The sequence below is a fragment of the Plecotus auritus genome, assembly GCF_963455305.1.
Source record: "Plecotus auritus genome assembly, chromosome: 11".
NCBI lineage: Eukaryota > Metazoa > Chordata > Mammalia > Chiroptera > Vespertilionidae > Plecotus > Plecotus auritus.
The window spans coordinates 111,066-126,646 of record NC_137777.1 but is presented as its reverse complement, the minus strand read 5'-3'; the positions used below and the strand labels follow the sequence as shown (position 1 = coordinate 126,646).

Sequence of the window (15,581 nt, the reverse complement as noted above, 5' to 3'; positions counted from 1 at the left end):
CAACTGCCCTCCCCTGCAGGTATGGTCGCCCCAACTGCCCTCCCCTGCAGGCCCGGTCACCCCAACTGCCCTCCCCTGCAGGCCCAGTCGCCCCAACTGCCCTCCCCTGCAGGCCCGGTCACCCCCAACTGCCCTCCCCTGCAGGCCCGGTCGCCCCAACTGCCCTCCCCTGCAGGCCCGGTCGCCCCAACTGCCCTTCCCTGCTGGCCCAGTTGCCCCCAACTGCCCTCCCCTGCCGGCCTGGTTCCCCCACAACTACCCTCCCTCCCCTGCAAGCCCGATTACCCCCAACTGACCTCCCCTGCAGGCCCAGTCACCCCCAACTGCCCTCCCCTGCCAGCCATCTTTGAGTACATGGGGGGGCCATCTTGTGCAAGGGCGTGAGGGTCAATTTGCACATTACCTCTTTATTAAATAGGATAGTAAATGACAAAATAGGCCAGTGTCCAGGGAATGGGAAGCAGGACTGAGGAGAATTGGGCTGTCATTTTACATTGGGTCATTAGGTGGGCCTCCTAGAAGATGGTATGTGAGCAAAGACTTGCAAGAGGTCAGGGAGCAGTGACCCAAGGGAGACTTATGGGCAGAAGGGGAGTGTAGAGGTGAGTGAGGGTACTGAGTGCATGCCCTACCCTGACAGCTGTTTTAGAAGGATCATACTGGATGCTGTATTGAGCCCAGGAAGGAGCAGGGGCCTTTCCCAGCACCTCCAGGGTGGGTGTGCTGGTCACCTTGGGCTGGTGGTCCCAGAGTGAAAGCAACTGAGACCTGGGAGCTTCTGGTGTGCAAGATTACCAGTGATGTTTGTCCAGTGCAATCAGGAATGGAGACCTTGGGTCTGAGCCCAGCCTGTGTGCCCCACCAGGGCGCTATAAGCTCCACTGCCACTGTGGGACCTTGTGGCTGGGACTCCATGGCTCAAAATTATTCACCTGGTGGCAGTGAGGAAAGGTATCTTCCAGGCCACCCTTGTTTTACTGACACCAGGTGGGGAAATGGACCTGTTACTCAAGAACCCACCTCGAGCCTCTCAGCAGCCCCTGCAGCAGGGGGTGGGCAGACACTTGGAGCTGCAGCATCAAATAGCAGGTAACCACTGGGATTTTCAGTTTTTCTGCCCACCAGGCCACAGAGAACACTCGTGCACCAGCTGGAGTTTCTGGCTATCTCCATGGCTGTGTTGCTGTATCTACTCTGGTAGTCCACTCTGAGGGTCACGAGAGGGTCAGTAGACTGGGGAAGGGGGATTTCTGAGGCACAGCTTTTGGTCCCGTGCCATATGTTCCCACCACCACCCTCACCCCAGGTAAGTGGGGGCACCCACCAGCCTCCCCTCCCCCCATCAGAAGATGGTCTGTGCCTTTTGTCATCCAGTTAGGAACAGGTGGTTGAGATGTTCTCCATCCTACCCTGGCCAGGTAGCTCAATTGGTTAGAGCGTAGTTCCAATATACCAAGGTTTCAGGTTTGATCTCCTGTCAGGGCACATATAAGAATCAACCAATAAATATATAAAAGAGTGGAGCAAATCAGTGTTTCTCTCCCCCCGCCCTCTCTGTCAAATCAATTTTTAAAAAAATCATTCTTCACTCCAGAATCGTACAAAATCAGGTGGTAGGTGGGTGTCAGCTCTAACTGCTACAGCTCCCTTGGCTCAGCTCTCGTCAGGCTGAAGTGGGCAGACCCCGTACACCCACAGGATTCACCCAGGCTACAAAGGAATCTTCTACCCTTGTTTGTGGTTGATCGCCATGGACCCGGCCATGAGGGCAGAGGCTGGCCTTTCCCACCTTTGTCCCAGGCCTGCACAGGGAATGATGCACCTGGAAAATTACCTTTCAGTTGTGTCAACTTTATTTAGATCCTGTGGAAGCTCTTGGTAGTTGTTCCTCTTCTGTGGGTCTCTGACCTCTCAACTTCAAAGCCTGGAGACTCCTCCGATTCATCATTCCCTCATTCAACAAACATTTCCTGGGATGTGAGTGTAAGTCACACACACGGGGGATGCAGGTGCGTAAACTCACTGGGTTCTGCCTTGCCACAAACGCTTTTGGAAGTTTCCACAAACGTCAAAATAGTTACAATCCAACATCATAAGTCAAAGTTCAATCTAATAATTGAGAATAAAAGCAACCAGCTTAAAATTATGGGTTTATTGACTCAAAAAGAGAAGTCCAAAGTATTTTATTTTTTTTCTTTTTTCTTTTTTTTTTTTTTTTCCAAAGTATTTTAAAACCTATTCTTAAACAGTGCTGGAAGTCCTTAAAATGAGTTCATATTTACTGAAGCCCAAATTGGAGAATATAGCATGAAAGTAGAGCTGGGCTGGCAGGGCTCAATGGTTGAGAATTAACCTATGAACCAGGTCAGGGTTTAATTGCCGGTCAGGGCACATGCCTGGGTTGCGGGCTCAATCCCCAGTGTGGGGTGTGCAGGAGGCAGCCAATCGGTGATCCTTTGTTATCATTGATACTTCTCTCTCTCCCTTCCTCTCTGAAATCAATAAAAATATATTAAAAAAAGGACAGAATATTTCAAAACATCTGGTCTGCTTGGTAGGCATTCAAAACACCCAGTCTTATGGCCTCAGTGTTTGATTAATGCCCCAGCACCACACAAAACCAGGCCTTGGGCTGGGTTCACCAGCCCTTGATCCAGGACCATGGCTGTGCAGACTCAAATGCTGAACGAGATTTAAGGTAGAAGTCTCTGGCCTGCAGTTACTGTTAGGGGGAAAAAAGAGCATCATGTCCAGGCTGGAGTCTGGAGGAGTCTATATAATCCTCCGTCCTTTTGTCCCTCATTACCCAGGAGTAGGCAAGGGAGGTGGGGTCCAATGAAGAGGCCCTTCGGTGCACAACAGTACCAAGTGCCAGCAGATGGCAGGAGTGTGCCCTCTCCACTCAGGACCTTGGCTCCAGAACCATTGTAGGCTGGCCTAAAATATTTACGGCCCTTTCAAATTGGGCCCACCCATCTAGGTGTGCCAGCAGTGACCACCTAGGTGAGCACAGCAGCTGAAGTAGGGACACAAGGAGCATAACCTCTGCATGATGTACAGAAGTCCCTGGTCCTCTGGCACTGACCATTCCAGACGCAAGTTCTGGGTAGAGTAGGGATGACTAGAGAGATGGGCCCACTGATTTCATGGCATCCTGGCACGAGGTGGAGAACCTGTCAGGCAGTGATGGATAAGCAGTATCAATTGGTGATCAGGCTGACTGGCTCCACCCATGTGCTGGAAACACAAACTCACATAAACTCAACCACCTCGAAGTCCACTGCTCCCAACAACAGCAGAAAGCTCGGGAACCTCCTAACGCAAACACAGGGACCAGCAAGCATTTTCTTCACCCGACTCAAATCCATACCCTGCTTCAGGCTATGCCATGCACGGCGATAGACGCGGCAAGGTCTTGGGGACCTGCCGTGGGCTTGGCCAAACCAGTGTGATGGTGACCCAAATTGTCACAACAAATCCTGAAGTGACTAACCTGTGTCCCTCTGGGATACCCGTCCACATGTGGAAAAAATGGCTCCTCCACTGGGATGAAGGTATCTCAAATATTGCCCCTCCAATTGTGGCAATGGTACCAAAGGTCAGCAGGTCTCAAGTGGACTCCTGGCCCCTGGACTCCTTCCCAACTGGTGAATCCAGGACACTGGACAGGGAGGGGGTCAATGCGGCAGGTCTGTCTCATCCAGTGGCCTCCATGGCAGTAACTGCTCTGTGAGACAAAGTGAATGAACATGGGCCCAGCCTGTCAGTCAGATTAATCATAGTGGCCTGACCCATGTGGAAACTCAAGTTGACCCAGGGTGGCTGCATGCCTGGACTGCTGATGGGGGAGGAGGTTTAAAGAAAAGGAGTCAGGTGAAGGCAGAATGGAATTCCAAACACTCCTCTTCTGGATTTCAGCGCATGCACGCTCACACATCCTTGCTTAAGCCAGTCTGAGTATACTGGTGCTGAAGACACTGAGCATCTCATTTGGCAAAGCTCACAGGACTTCTCAGGCCTCAGCTGCAGAACCTGGGGTCATCCCTCTGCGCACTCAGAACTCTACACATGACTCCCCTGATGTAAGGGACACCGGGTTATGGAGTGGGATAAGATCAGAATCCCAGCAATAAACACATTTTGTATGAACTTGGATACTTTTAAAAGAGCAATTCTGAATCTTTCTAACTTGTTAGTATCAACGATCCCATATAATTTAAGTAGATTAAGGCTGTGGGTTTATTCCCACTTACACACATTTAAAGAGGTGAGTGGTCTATCCCATATGAATCTTCTGATGCTGAGTGAGTCTTGAGCTCCGATTAAAGGCTTTGCCACATTCGTTACATTTATAAGGCTTCTCTCCAGTGTGAATCCTCTGATGTATAATGAGATGGGAGCGCCATCTGAATATTTTCTCACATTCATTACACTTGTGTAATTTCTTTACAGTGTTAACTTTTTTACGGCTCACATGGGTAGAACCCTCCAGGGTGCCCCCATATTCATGGTACCACTGGGCACGTGTGTGAATCCTCTGGTGCTCAATAAGGTATGAACTTCGACTAAAGGCTTTCCCACACTCATTGCATCCATAGGGCTTTACTCCAGCATGAATTATCTGGTGTTGGAAAAGGGTTGAGTTCTGACTGAAGGCTTTCCCGCACTCACCACATTTATAGGGTCTCTCCCCAGTGTGAACCCTCTGATGAATTGTGAGCTGTGTGCTCATACTGAAGGCTTTTCCACATTCCAGACACTCGTAGGGTTTCTCTCCCTTGTGGATTCTCTGATGGTAAATGAGGCTTGAGCTCTGGCTGAAGGCTTTTCCACAATCACTACACTCATAGGGTTTCTCTCCGGTGTGAATTCTCTGGTGCTGAATCAGGTGTGAGCCCTGGACAAAGCCCTTCCCACACTCGTCACATTTGAATGGTTTTTCTCCAGTGTGAGTTCTTTGGTGGCGAATAAGCCGTGAGCTACAACCGAAGGCTTTTGCACACTTGTTGCATTTATATGGTTTCTCTCCAGTGTGAATCAGCTGGTGCTGACTAAGCCGAGAGACCCACCTGAAAGCCTTCCCACACTCATCGCACTTAAACGGTTTCTCTGCAGCGTGGATTCTCTGGTGTGCAACGAGGCTGGCACCATCCAGGGTTCTTGGAACTGGAGGCTTCTCCCCAGCGTGCATCAGCTGGTGCTGCGCCAGGGTTGAACTCTGGCTGAAGGCCTTCCCACACTCCTGGCATGAGTAGGGCCTCTCTCCAGTGTGAGTCCTCTGGTGTCTGACCAGCTGAGACTGCTGGCTGAAGGCCTTCCCACACTCACGACAGCCATAGGGCCTCTCTCCTGTGTGCACCCTCTGATGGTGGATGAGGCTGGAGCTCTGACCAAAGGCTTTTCCACACTCCTCACACCTGTAGGGTTTCTCTCCAGTATGAATTCTTTGATGCTGAATAAGTTTTGAGCTCAGGCGAAAGGCTTTCCCACACTCTATGCATTTGAATGGTTTCTCTCCAGTGTGGATTCTCTGATGCTGATTAAGCTGTGAGCACAACCTGAAGACTTTCCCACATTCCCCACACTCATATGGCTTCTCTCCATGGCAGTTACTTTGATGTTTCCCCTTTAAGCAATCAGATAACTTTTTCTCACACTCCTGACATCTGTTAGATTTCTTCTGTACACCGAAGTGAGGCAGAGCCATGAATCTGAAACTGCTGCCACACACATCGCATCTTCGAGATGGCCCGTCTACAGCAACCCCCTGACTTTTCTCAGGTTGACAATCCAGGCTGACATGTCCCTGCTTATCCTCCTTGGCAGAGGTCTTCCTGGGAGCCACAGTCCCTGTGTGCAAGTGGTGTTTCTGAAAGAGAGAGCTTAGCTTACTCTCTGGCCAGACCTCGGGATCAGAGGTGTCTCCAAAGCCAGGACTCTGCGGATAATCCCAAGGGGGGATTTTGACCATCGCTGTCAGGGATTCTGATTTTAGCATGTGCACATCTTCACCAGCCTGCTCACCATCAGTGCTTATTGTAGAATCTGAAACATACAGGCAGGATAAGGCTCCTTCTTCCGAGCTCACAGAAAGGACAGAGGCTGAGGTGGGGATCATCACTAGGAACTGAGCTCCCTCCTAGGACACCTGACATGCAAAGACACTACCAAAACTTGACACCTTTGACAGTTCTCACAATTTGGTTTCATTCATACTTTTTCTTTTACACATTCATTTTACCACAGTGTACTCAGCTGAGCGCTAAGAGCCACTCTCCCACAGGGGGCTACATCAGTAGAGGTTCATTCTGTGGGGAAATGGTGTGAGGAAAAGTCCATGAAGAATGTAAGCCCTAGATGGTTTGGCTCAGTGGATAGAACATCAGCCCGAGATCCGGGTCAAGAGCATGTATCTCAGTTACAGGCTTGATCCCCAGTCCCAGCTGGAGTGCATACAGGAGGCAACCAATCAATGTGTCTCTCACATCAATGTTTCTGTCTTTTTTCCCCCTGCTTTCACTCTCTCTAAAAATCAATTGAAAAACTATCCTCAAGTGAGGATTACCAACAAAAAAAGAAAGTGAACCTGATAGGGTGGGGGGTTTAGCGAGAGGCAGATTTAGGCTGAGAGGTCAGAGGAGGTGGTGAGGAAGAAAGATGAATTTTAAATTTTAAACAGAGGGATGGGCAGGTGCTGAGAAAGACGAGGCAGGAAAGCTATTGAAAGGTGTACAAGGGTGAGGCCGAAGGGCTGGGCATGGGACTCTCTCCTGGTTGGGCTTCTGAGTGCGACCCAAGGCCAGAATTCTGCTTGCTCCAGGCCACTCTCCCCAGTTTGACAACTGACCATGTCCCTTGCCAGTCTGCCCCTCACCTTCCCCATATGGATTTCTCCTTCCTGTGTATTTCTGGGGGGGTCCACCTACCCTGCCAGCCCCCACAAGCCTTCCTGACATTCACTTACCCTCTGGACTCTCCACATAAGCTTCAACCTCCTTCTTACTCTGCAATCCCAGGAAGTGTCTTTGCTTAAGTTGGACCCTGTCATCCCTAATCACCTCCAGGGCCCTCACCAGCCTAGGGCTGTCCCACAGTGAAACCGAGGACCCAGCAACAGGGCTCTGCTGACACCTCACATCAGTGCTTCAGCAATGGAGACCCATCTCTATGTCAGTCCTGGCGTATGGAAGGGGCTGCATGCAAGCTAGTGAGGTCAGTAGTGGATAAGGGATGTGTGGCTCAGAGAGGTTAAATAGTTCGCCCATGGTCACACAGCTTATGAGAGACTAAGGAATGAATCCAGGTCTGTTTCACCAAACACACACCTTTTCAACATCTCTGTGCCCTTAAGATGTGGGACATAAACAGACAAGTACTCCTCTCCTCTGCATGCTGCTTCAAGGCAGAGGCCCCTATGAACAGCCATGAAAGAGCAGTTAAGGATGTCAGCACTGCCTGGGCCTCCTGCAGCCAGATGAGGACACTGCAAACCCACCTGGCTGCCTCGGAGTCCTCCTGCCTCTCTCTTGTAGCCAAGTTTGCAAGCAGCAGTTAGTGACATTACAAAGGTCTTGCCTCCCTACATGCCACATCCCTAGCAACAGTCTCCTACATACAGCCAGCAGGCTCCTGTCTGGCTCAACATGCACATGTTCCTTCCCTTCAGGGTCCCAAGACACCAGCACACAGTACAGCCCATCTCTTCCTGTCTCCACTTACTAATGACTACTCCTCTGACAATGACCCTCTCCTCACTAGCCCAGCCAGGCTCCTCTGAGCCTTGCTCAACCAGGCCTCCCCTCGGTATGGAAGAACAAAACACTAGCATGGCTTCTAACAGCTCCAAGTTGCATCCCTAGGATGACACCAACCCCTTTAAAGCATCGGCCCGAGAAAACTGGAGGATGCTTGTTGCAGCCAACTCCCAAGAGCAGAGCCCGTCAGCAAGCCAAGTGTGTCACAGGGACCTGCCTTTCTCTTCTGTGATCCGTCACACCCCGTGCCTGGCTCCGTCACCTCTGAGCAAGTGGAAGCTGAGTAAGCTCTCAGTGAACTCTGACCTACTGCAGTTGTCAATCGGACTAAATTCTGTCCTCACCATTGCAACTATGACACTGACCATGAAGTCCCCAGGGGGCCTCGAGTCCTGGGACTGGGCTGGCTGTGATGGCGGCAGCTGCAGGCCCTGCCCTCTCTCATGACCAGGAGGATCCTGGAATATGAGCTCACAACCAACAATATCACATCTTGGGCATGTTCTAACACGTTCCACAAACTGTCATCCACGAGGCTGTCCTCTGCCCTGAACATCCAGGTCTGGGAGCAGCTCTAAGTCTCATCGCACGGAAGTCTTCTTGATGCCTAACCACTAGGAAGGTCACCTCCATATGTGAACCACTTACTAAGGAGCTCTGGCTCTCCTGCCATGGTGCCAGCCTGGCCTGCGTGGCTCAGTGGTTAAGCACTGACATATGAACCAGGAGGTCGTGGTTCGATTCCCAGTCAGAGTACATACCCGGGTTGCAGGCTCCATCCCCAGTGTGGGGCCTACAGGAGGCAGCCAATCAATGATTCTCTCTCACCACTGATGTTTCTCTCTCTCTCTCCCTTCCTCTCTCTGAATCAATAAAAACATGTTGTTGTTTTTTGTGTTTTTTTTTAAATCTTGCCCTAACCGGTTTGGCTCAGTGGATAGAGCATTGGCTTGCGGACTGAAAGGTCCCAGGTTCGATTCCGGTCAAGGGCATTCACCTTGGTTGCGGGCACATACCCAGTAGGGAGTGTGCAGGAGGCAGCTGATCAATGTTTCTCTCTCATCAATGTTTCTAACTCCCTTCCTCTCTGTAAAAAAGCAATAAAATGTTTGGTTTTTTTAAAAAAAACAGTAAAATATGTAATTTTTAAAAATCTCTCTCCACCCTGGAAATGTTTCATGAGGGCTGGGTTTTAACTGGGCCAATCTGTCCCTTTACATCAAGCACGTCAAACTCGCCCCAGGCGGGCTGCATGCTTGCTTTACACCTTCCCAAAAAGGGTCAGAAAGAGGTCTGGACAGGAAGGCCCTTGTGATGAGCTGATTGCGCTCCCAAAAAAGGTGTGCTGACGCTCCAGCCCAGAACCTCAGCATACGAACTTATCTACAAACAGGACCCTAGAGATGGAGTCAGTTAGGATGAGGTCACACTGAAGTATGGAGGCCCTAGTCCAGTATGACTGCTGTCCTTGGAAAGACAGACACGGAAGAATGCGCTGTGACGCGGAGGACTGGGTGATGCAGCCACAAGCGGAGGAACAGCTGGGGCCACCAGAAGCTGGAAGGATCCTCCCCTACAGACTTCAGAGGGGTCACAACACTGGCAATGCCTTGATTTTGGACCTCTGGCCCCAAGACTGTGAGATATTAATCTTTGTCAATTCAAGCCTCCAGGCTCTGGTGCTTTGTTATGGCAGCCCCGGAGCCTGACCTGAGAGGCTAGGGTCATCCGGGATCCCAGACATTCTGGAGGAAGCGCAACAGTACCAGTGACATGAAGTTCACCCGAGAGGCTGCTCAGAACCAAGATTACTCCTTCTCTTGCATCCATGTTTGTATCTTAATAAGAGTATTGGTAAGATGAGAGACTTAATAAAATGTGGTTTAAAAACAAATTCACATGGTGATCTCTAGGGTCTGCCTTCCCGGGCACAGACTCTGTGCCACAGGACCAAGCCTCACCTGTCTGGAGGGTCCTTCGTGCCTCTCTCGCCTCTGTTCCCTGCAGGTCAAGGACCCATGGCTCCTGCCCTTGCTCCAGCCGGGAGATCAGTTCAGGCTTGAAGAGCAGAAATCCTGCTGTCAAGGTGACAAAGGAAACCACATTGGTGCTGCTGGGAATGCAACTCAGGGCTCAGTGCCCCCTGGTTTCGAAGAGTAAAGGGGTGGGAGGCTGCTGGGGTACAGGCAAGAGTCTCTAAAGGGAGCATCTTAGGGTTAGGATCTGGGCTCATGGGCCCTCTCTGTCGGGTTCAGTCCAGCTCCTGAGGCTAGACAGCAAGGGATGCCTGGACTCCCAGCCCATTACCTTCTGCTTCAAGGCCAAGATCCCCAGTGGACCCTGTCACCCAAGAGTTGGCCAAGAAGAGGCCGCTGTTAGGCACTACCAGCAAGTCCCTCAGTTCAGAGGGCAGGGATGTGCTCCAAGAGGCAGGGGTGATCAAGAAAGAAGACAGGAGCATTTGAGATCTTGCTTCTCAGCATAGATCATCAGTTTGGGTCAAAGAAACTCTTATTAAAAAAAAAACAAAAAAAAAAAAACCCAGCCTGGCTTAGTAGTTCAATTGCTTAGTGTTGTCCTGATACGCCAAGGATGCAGGTTTGATCTCCAGTCAGGGTACAAACAAGAATCAACCAATGAATGCATAAATATGCAGAACATCAAATCAATGTTTTCTCTCTCTCTCTCTCTCTCTCTCTCTCTCTCTCTCTCTCTCTCTTTCCTCTTTCTAAAAATCAATCAATAACAAAAATTTGTAAAAAGGAAAAAGAATGAAAACAAAAGAACAAAAATAAAGCAATGAATGAAGCACACTTTAAACCAGAAGGCAGTGAGGTCCAGTCCTCACACCAGATACCCCCAGTCGTGCATCCTTGCACAAAGCAAGGGAGCTAGTCAGCCTGGGAAGCGGTGGAGACCTGTGGGCATCCACCTGACACCCTCCTTCCAGGCCATCAGCCCCAGGCTGCGGGCATCAGTGTGGTGAGCTCCCATCCCATCCCTGTGTTTGGAGCTTCCCTCAGGTTCCCCACCACGGGGGTGGAGAAGGGCAGGCAGAGAGATCCCAGGCTGAAGGCCTCAAGTGCAGGCAGGACCCCACACTGAACAGGAATCATGTGTTCTCATCCAAGCACATATGGAACATTGAGAAACATGCTTGGGCCAGCCTTGAAGGTGTCATGGTGCAGTGCTTAGGACCCCAGAACACAAACAAAATGCAACAGAACGTGAAAGTAACCACAACACGCAGCTCACAACTATCAGCCCCTTGGAGATTCCGTAACGACTTACTAACTGGCACAATCTGTAGGATGAAGCTGAAGTGGTATATAAAGACAGAAGTTTACGTTTTTAAATATATTTACTAGAAATAAGGACAGTAGAACACAAATGAGGTGAACGGTAAATTCAAGAAACTGGAAACAACACAGCAAACACAAAACACAAAGGAAGAAAATAACAAAAACCGGGCAGAATCCAGTGAAATAGAGAGTAAGGACCCCCACACACCACTCCCCAAAAGCTGAGCAAAACCAAAACCTGGCTCTTTGAAAAGATGAATAGCCGAAACCGGTTTGGCTCAGTGGATAGAGCGTCGGCCTGCGGACTGAAGGGTCCCGGGTTCGATTCCGGTCAAGGGCATGTACCTTGGTTGCGGGCACAACCCCAGTAGGGGGCGTGCAGGAGGCAGCTGATCGATGTTTCTCTCTCATCGATGTTTCTAGCTCTCTATCCCTCTCCCTTCCTCTCTGTGAAAAATCAATAAAATATATTAAAAAAAAAAAAAAAAAAAAGAAAAGATGAATAAACAGTCCTGTACCAATCAAGACACGGCCAAACAGCTGATCGATGTTTCTCTCTCATCGATGTTTCTAGCTCTCTATCCCTCTCCCTTCCTCTCTGTAAAATATCAATAAAATATATTAAAAAAAAAAAAAAAAAAGACACGGCCAAAAACTTACATAAGGGAACAGCTGCACACACAACAGAGCTTCAAAGTAAAGACGGAGAGTGTTATGAATAAGTACATGCTGAAAACGGGAAGTCCAAGTGAACAGGTGAATTTGTACAAAAACTGGAAATGACAAAGGTGGCAAGAGGAGAAATTCACAAGCTTGTTGGACCATCGACCGTGAAAGAAGGAAGGGCTTCCCCAGGGCCCAGGTGTTTTACAGGGACTTCCCCCAAAAACTCAACAAGTTCAACGAACTCCATCTATATAAACTCCTCCAGAGGTTAAAAAAGATAGCAAAAAAGCTACTTAGTTTGAATTCTATTCCTTAAAAGTTAATCTCTTAGCCCAGACAAGAAGGAGGTTGTATTACCTCCCAGAAGTCCACATACCACGTGAGGATTAAACCCTGTGACGTGAGCAGATCTAAGATCCTGGCTGGCTCACCAGGACCCGTGCTAGGGTCAGGACCTGACCACATGGCCTCCATATCCCCAGCTCTGAAAGAGGCCTGGCCAGGCAGGTGCTGATCTATGACGCAGGGGGAGGGGTCCCAAGGTACAGCCTCACCTAGTCCGGCCACACTGCTGTGGTTCTCCAGCATCACCTCCTTGTAGAGGGCCCTCTGGCCAGGGTCCAGACACTGCCACTCCTCCCGCGAGAAGTGCACAGCCACGTCACCAAATGTCACAGCCTCCTGAAAGGACACACACCAACACCCCAGGGACCGCTGGGTGCCAGCCCCATTCTGGGGCCACCTCATGGTGTGTCTCAGAAATGTGGACCACAGGGTTGGGCAAGACAGTCACCAGGAGCCTTTGGCTCTAAAATCAAGGACAGGGGCAGTATGGAGGAGGGAAGGGACCCAGACCGTGGACCTACAACCCTCCACTCGAGAGCCTCAGGCAGGCCCGAGTCCCGGCAAGGGTTTGCTCACTACCTTGGGGATGGGCATGCCAGAGTCTGGCAAGGGCCACAGCGAGAGGCTGAAGCAGGATCTAGGCCCAGGCACAAATGGGCAGGGTGGGTACCCAGAGGAGGTGGCAGAACCCTCACAAGAAGAGTGAGGGAATGGAGGCAGTCAGACTCCTACCATGAGGCTTCGTGGGTGAGTATCCGTGTGTCCTGGCCGAGAAACCTGTTGACAGTTGTGAAAGGGTCAGAGGTCAGGATGCTGGAGGCCCCACCACCCCTGACACCCAGGGTAACCCAGGGGGCACTGTGTTTTCTGATCCTTTACCTCCACTTCCAGATATTCTCTGGCTGTGACACAGGGGGAAACCAAAGCAGCCACAGTACTTGAGCATAGGTCCCCCGAGGCTTCGTTCATCTTTCAGAGCGTGTGGAGGTTGTGAATCACTCCACCAACACTTAAGGGGTGGTTGCCACTCGTGCCCGGTGCTCAACCAGGCAATGGGATGCAGCGTGAGCAATGCACAAGGGCTTTGCCTTCACGAAGCACAGTCTAATAGAGAAAAAAGTTTAGTAACCACCCAAATAAATGCAGAGTTAGAACCGTGATGACACCCACACACAAGGAACTACGAAAGCATTTACAGTAGGATACTCTGCCCTAGCCGATTTGGCTCAGTGGATAGAGCGTTGGCCTATGGACCCAAGGGTCCCTCACAAGTCACTGAACAAGCATTGTAGGGTCCTGGGTTCAATTCTGATTCTGGTCAAGGGCATGTACCTAGGTTGCAGACTCCTCCCCCGTCCCGACCCTGGTCCGGCTCAACTAATTGATGTGTTTCTCTCAAATTGATATTTCTGTCTTTCACTCTCTCTAAAAATCAATGGAAACATATCCTCAGATGAGAATTAAAAAGAGAAAAATAAAGTAGGATACCCTGACTTATTCGGATGGGTGACTTCCTGGAGGAGTTAACTAGGCCAAGGAGATTGAGGTCGGGAAGGTGCTCCAGGCAACAGGCCCAGCATTTGCCAAGGGGCTCAGGCAGGAAGGAATGGGCTGAAGGAGCCGGTGGGGCTGGATCACAGGGAAGCACGTTGCGACTGGACGTCAGAGTAGCCAGGAGTCTGACAACGAATCGTGGGGCAAAGAGGACGGATTCAGGAACCCCTCCTGTAATCCTCTCCCCATGTCCCCCTGGTAGGTCAGAATGAGGAGTGGGTTTCCTAGTGGAGACTCTGGGTCAGAAGTGGCTTGGAGGTGGGTGCCCCAGGCCGTGTGCACCCAATACTGACTGGGCAGAAGAGACCATTGTCGGGCAGTGCTGGATCCTGGTCCCCAGCAGAGAAGGGCAGCCCTGAGAGGCAAACTTCCTACCCACGCAAGGAACAGCCCTTCCGGACACCGTATCTAAGTCTAGGTCTCCCAGGGGCCGTGAGGGGGAAAGAAGGCCCTCGGAGACGGTGGTATGCAGGAAGGAGAACCCAGGATCCCTCTGGAGCAGGCTGGCGGGGAGGCCGCGCTGGAGCCTGCGGCACTCGTCCCAACACCTCCCGCCTCCGCGGGGAAGGCGGCCGCGGCTCCACCATTCTCTGCCAGGCGCTCAGGGCCTCTCCAAGGCGCCGCGCCACCCGAGCTTCCCCGCCGAGAGGCTGCGGAGCGCGGGGCCCTTAGTGCTGGAGGCAGGCGGACGCTGGTCCGCGAGGGCACTCCGGCGGAGGGCGCGGTCGCCTCCACTCACCCTCCCGGAGGACCGCCGGGAGCTCCTAACGTGCGACGACGCCGGAAACAGGCCTCGAAACCCGCGCCAGCTGTTCTATTGATTTCCGGCCCCTCTGGGCGGCTAGGAAGCTTGGCCCTCTCGGTGGTTCCCAGCTCCGTCCCCCGAGCGCCGGAGAAGGGGCGGGGCCAGAGCGCGGGGAAAGTGCAAAGCCCTGTGGAGGGACGGGGCCCCAGCGGGGGGGGGGGGGGGGCTGAAACAATGGAGGGCGGGGTCAGGGCCCAAGGAAAGGGTGGGGCCAAAGTTGAGGTAGGTCGGGGTCCAACGAAGGGACCGGCCCTGGCCCAGGGGCGGGGCGGGGCGGGGCGGGGCCGGAGCCCAGGGAAAGAAATTCTCTTATAAAGACTCACTCTGGTTTAAGGAGAATAAAACTGAGAATATACATTCTTTTTTATTGAATTGAGAGAGAAAGAAACATCGATTTGTCGTTCCACTTAGTTATGCGTTCATTAGTTGAATCTTGTACGTGCCCTACCCGGGATGTACCCCGAAACCTTGGCTTATGGGGCCTCCTTAGCTACCCAGCCATAAAAAACTGACTTAGGAAAAAAAACCGCTGACCCTGCCCTCACTCCCTCCCTGCCCCGCTGGCTGTCCCTCCAGGTCCCCAGGAAGCCCCCTCTCCACAGCTAAGACCCCCACCCCCACCTCTAGCTGCTCCCTTTCCCGATTCAAATCCCACTCACCTCTCCCCTCAGGTTCTGGGGAAGGTCATGTTCCCTCGCCCATTCCCGCCTTCGTCCTGGGCCATGGAACCCCAGCTCTGCTCTCCCCATTTACTGGCTGGCTGCCCCTCTTCCTCCGCAGAAGTCGAACGTTTGCCCTGTCTTCTAGACCCCGGTCTTCTCACTGTAAACCACGTTTCCCGAATCTACCCACCCGTTTCCTTTAAAGGCGATCTCGCCAGGCCAAGTCGGGAGCCCCCGACCCCGCGCTCGGTGTTAGGCAGCGTGACCCTGAATAAACCACCCAACCCCTCATGGCCTCCCCGATCGCTCAGTGGGGGATGCCCGTCCCTCGAGAGTCCTCCTTGAGGGTGGGGCGCCCCTCTACCCTTCTTCCGAGCCCCGCCGGCTGGCCGACCGGGTGGCCTGAGAGCTGCCTGCTGGGCGGGTCACTCCAATGCGCCTGCGCAGAGGCCCGGGCGGCGGGGTAAGACTACATGTTCCAGTATGCACTTTG

At 51.9% G+C, this 15,581-nt stretch overlaps 1 protein-coding gene across 6 annotated transcripts; it reads right to left on the bottom strand.

The window, feature by feature from the left end:
• Positions 1 to 2,138: 2,138 nt before the first annotated feature.
• LOC308236490 (zinc finger protein 7-like) lies at positions 2,139 to 15,510 on the bottom strand. 6 transcript variants are annotated; one of them, XR_013959296.1, is made up of 7 exons: positions 14,361 to 14,430; positions 12,947 to 13,171; positions 12,800 to 12,844; positions 12,277 to 12,403; positions 9,716 to 9,832; positions 3,494 to 3,727; positions 2,140 to 3,173 (listed from the first exon to the last, which is right to left on the bottom strand). XR_013959296.1 is itself a non-coding variant. In XM_080646226.1 (6 exons), the coding sequence occupies exons 2-6, from the start codon at positions 13,034 to 13,036 to the stop codon at positions 4,277 to 4,279; spliced, it is 2,145 nt and encodes a 714-aa protein (XP_080502352.1). In that variant the 5' UTR covers positions 13,037 to 13,171; positions 15,086 to 15,510; the 3' UTR covers positions 2,139 to 4,276. The 6 variants fall into 6 exon arrangements, 4 of the variants coding, with proteins under 4 accessions (XP_080502352.1, XP_080502350.1, XP_080502351.1 ...); XR_013959297.1 differs by having other exon boundaries at positions 2,219 to 3,173; positions 9,716 to 9,829; XM_080646226.1 differs by lacking the exon at positions 14,361 to 14,430 and adding an exon at positions 15,086 to 15,510 and having other exon boundaries at positions 2,139 to 6,045; positions 9,716 to 9,829.
• Positions 15,511 to 15,581: the final 71 nt, after the last annotated feature.

Coding starts and splice junctions, on each gene's coding strand:
- LOC308236490 (XM_080646224.1), bottom strand. CDS start 13,036: ATGAACGAAGCCTCGGGGGACCTATGCTCAAGTACTGTGGCTGCTTTG. Junction 12,845..12,946: donor GAGAATATCTGGAAGTGGAG/GTAAAGGATCAG, acceptor AACTGTCAACAG/GTTTCTCGGCCAGGACACAC. Junction 12,404..12,799: donor CTCACCCACGAAGCCTCATG/GTAGGAGTCTGA, acceptor GTGTCCTTTCAG/GAGGCTGTGACATTTGGTGA.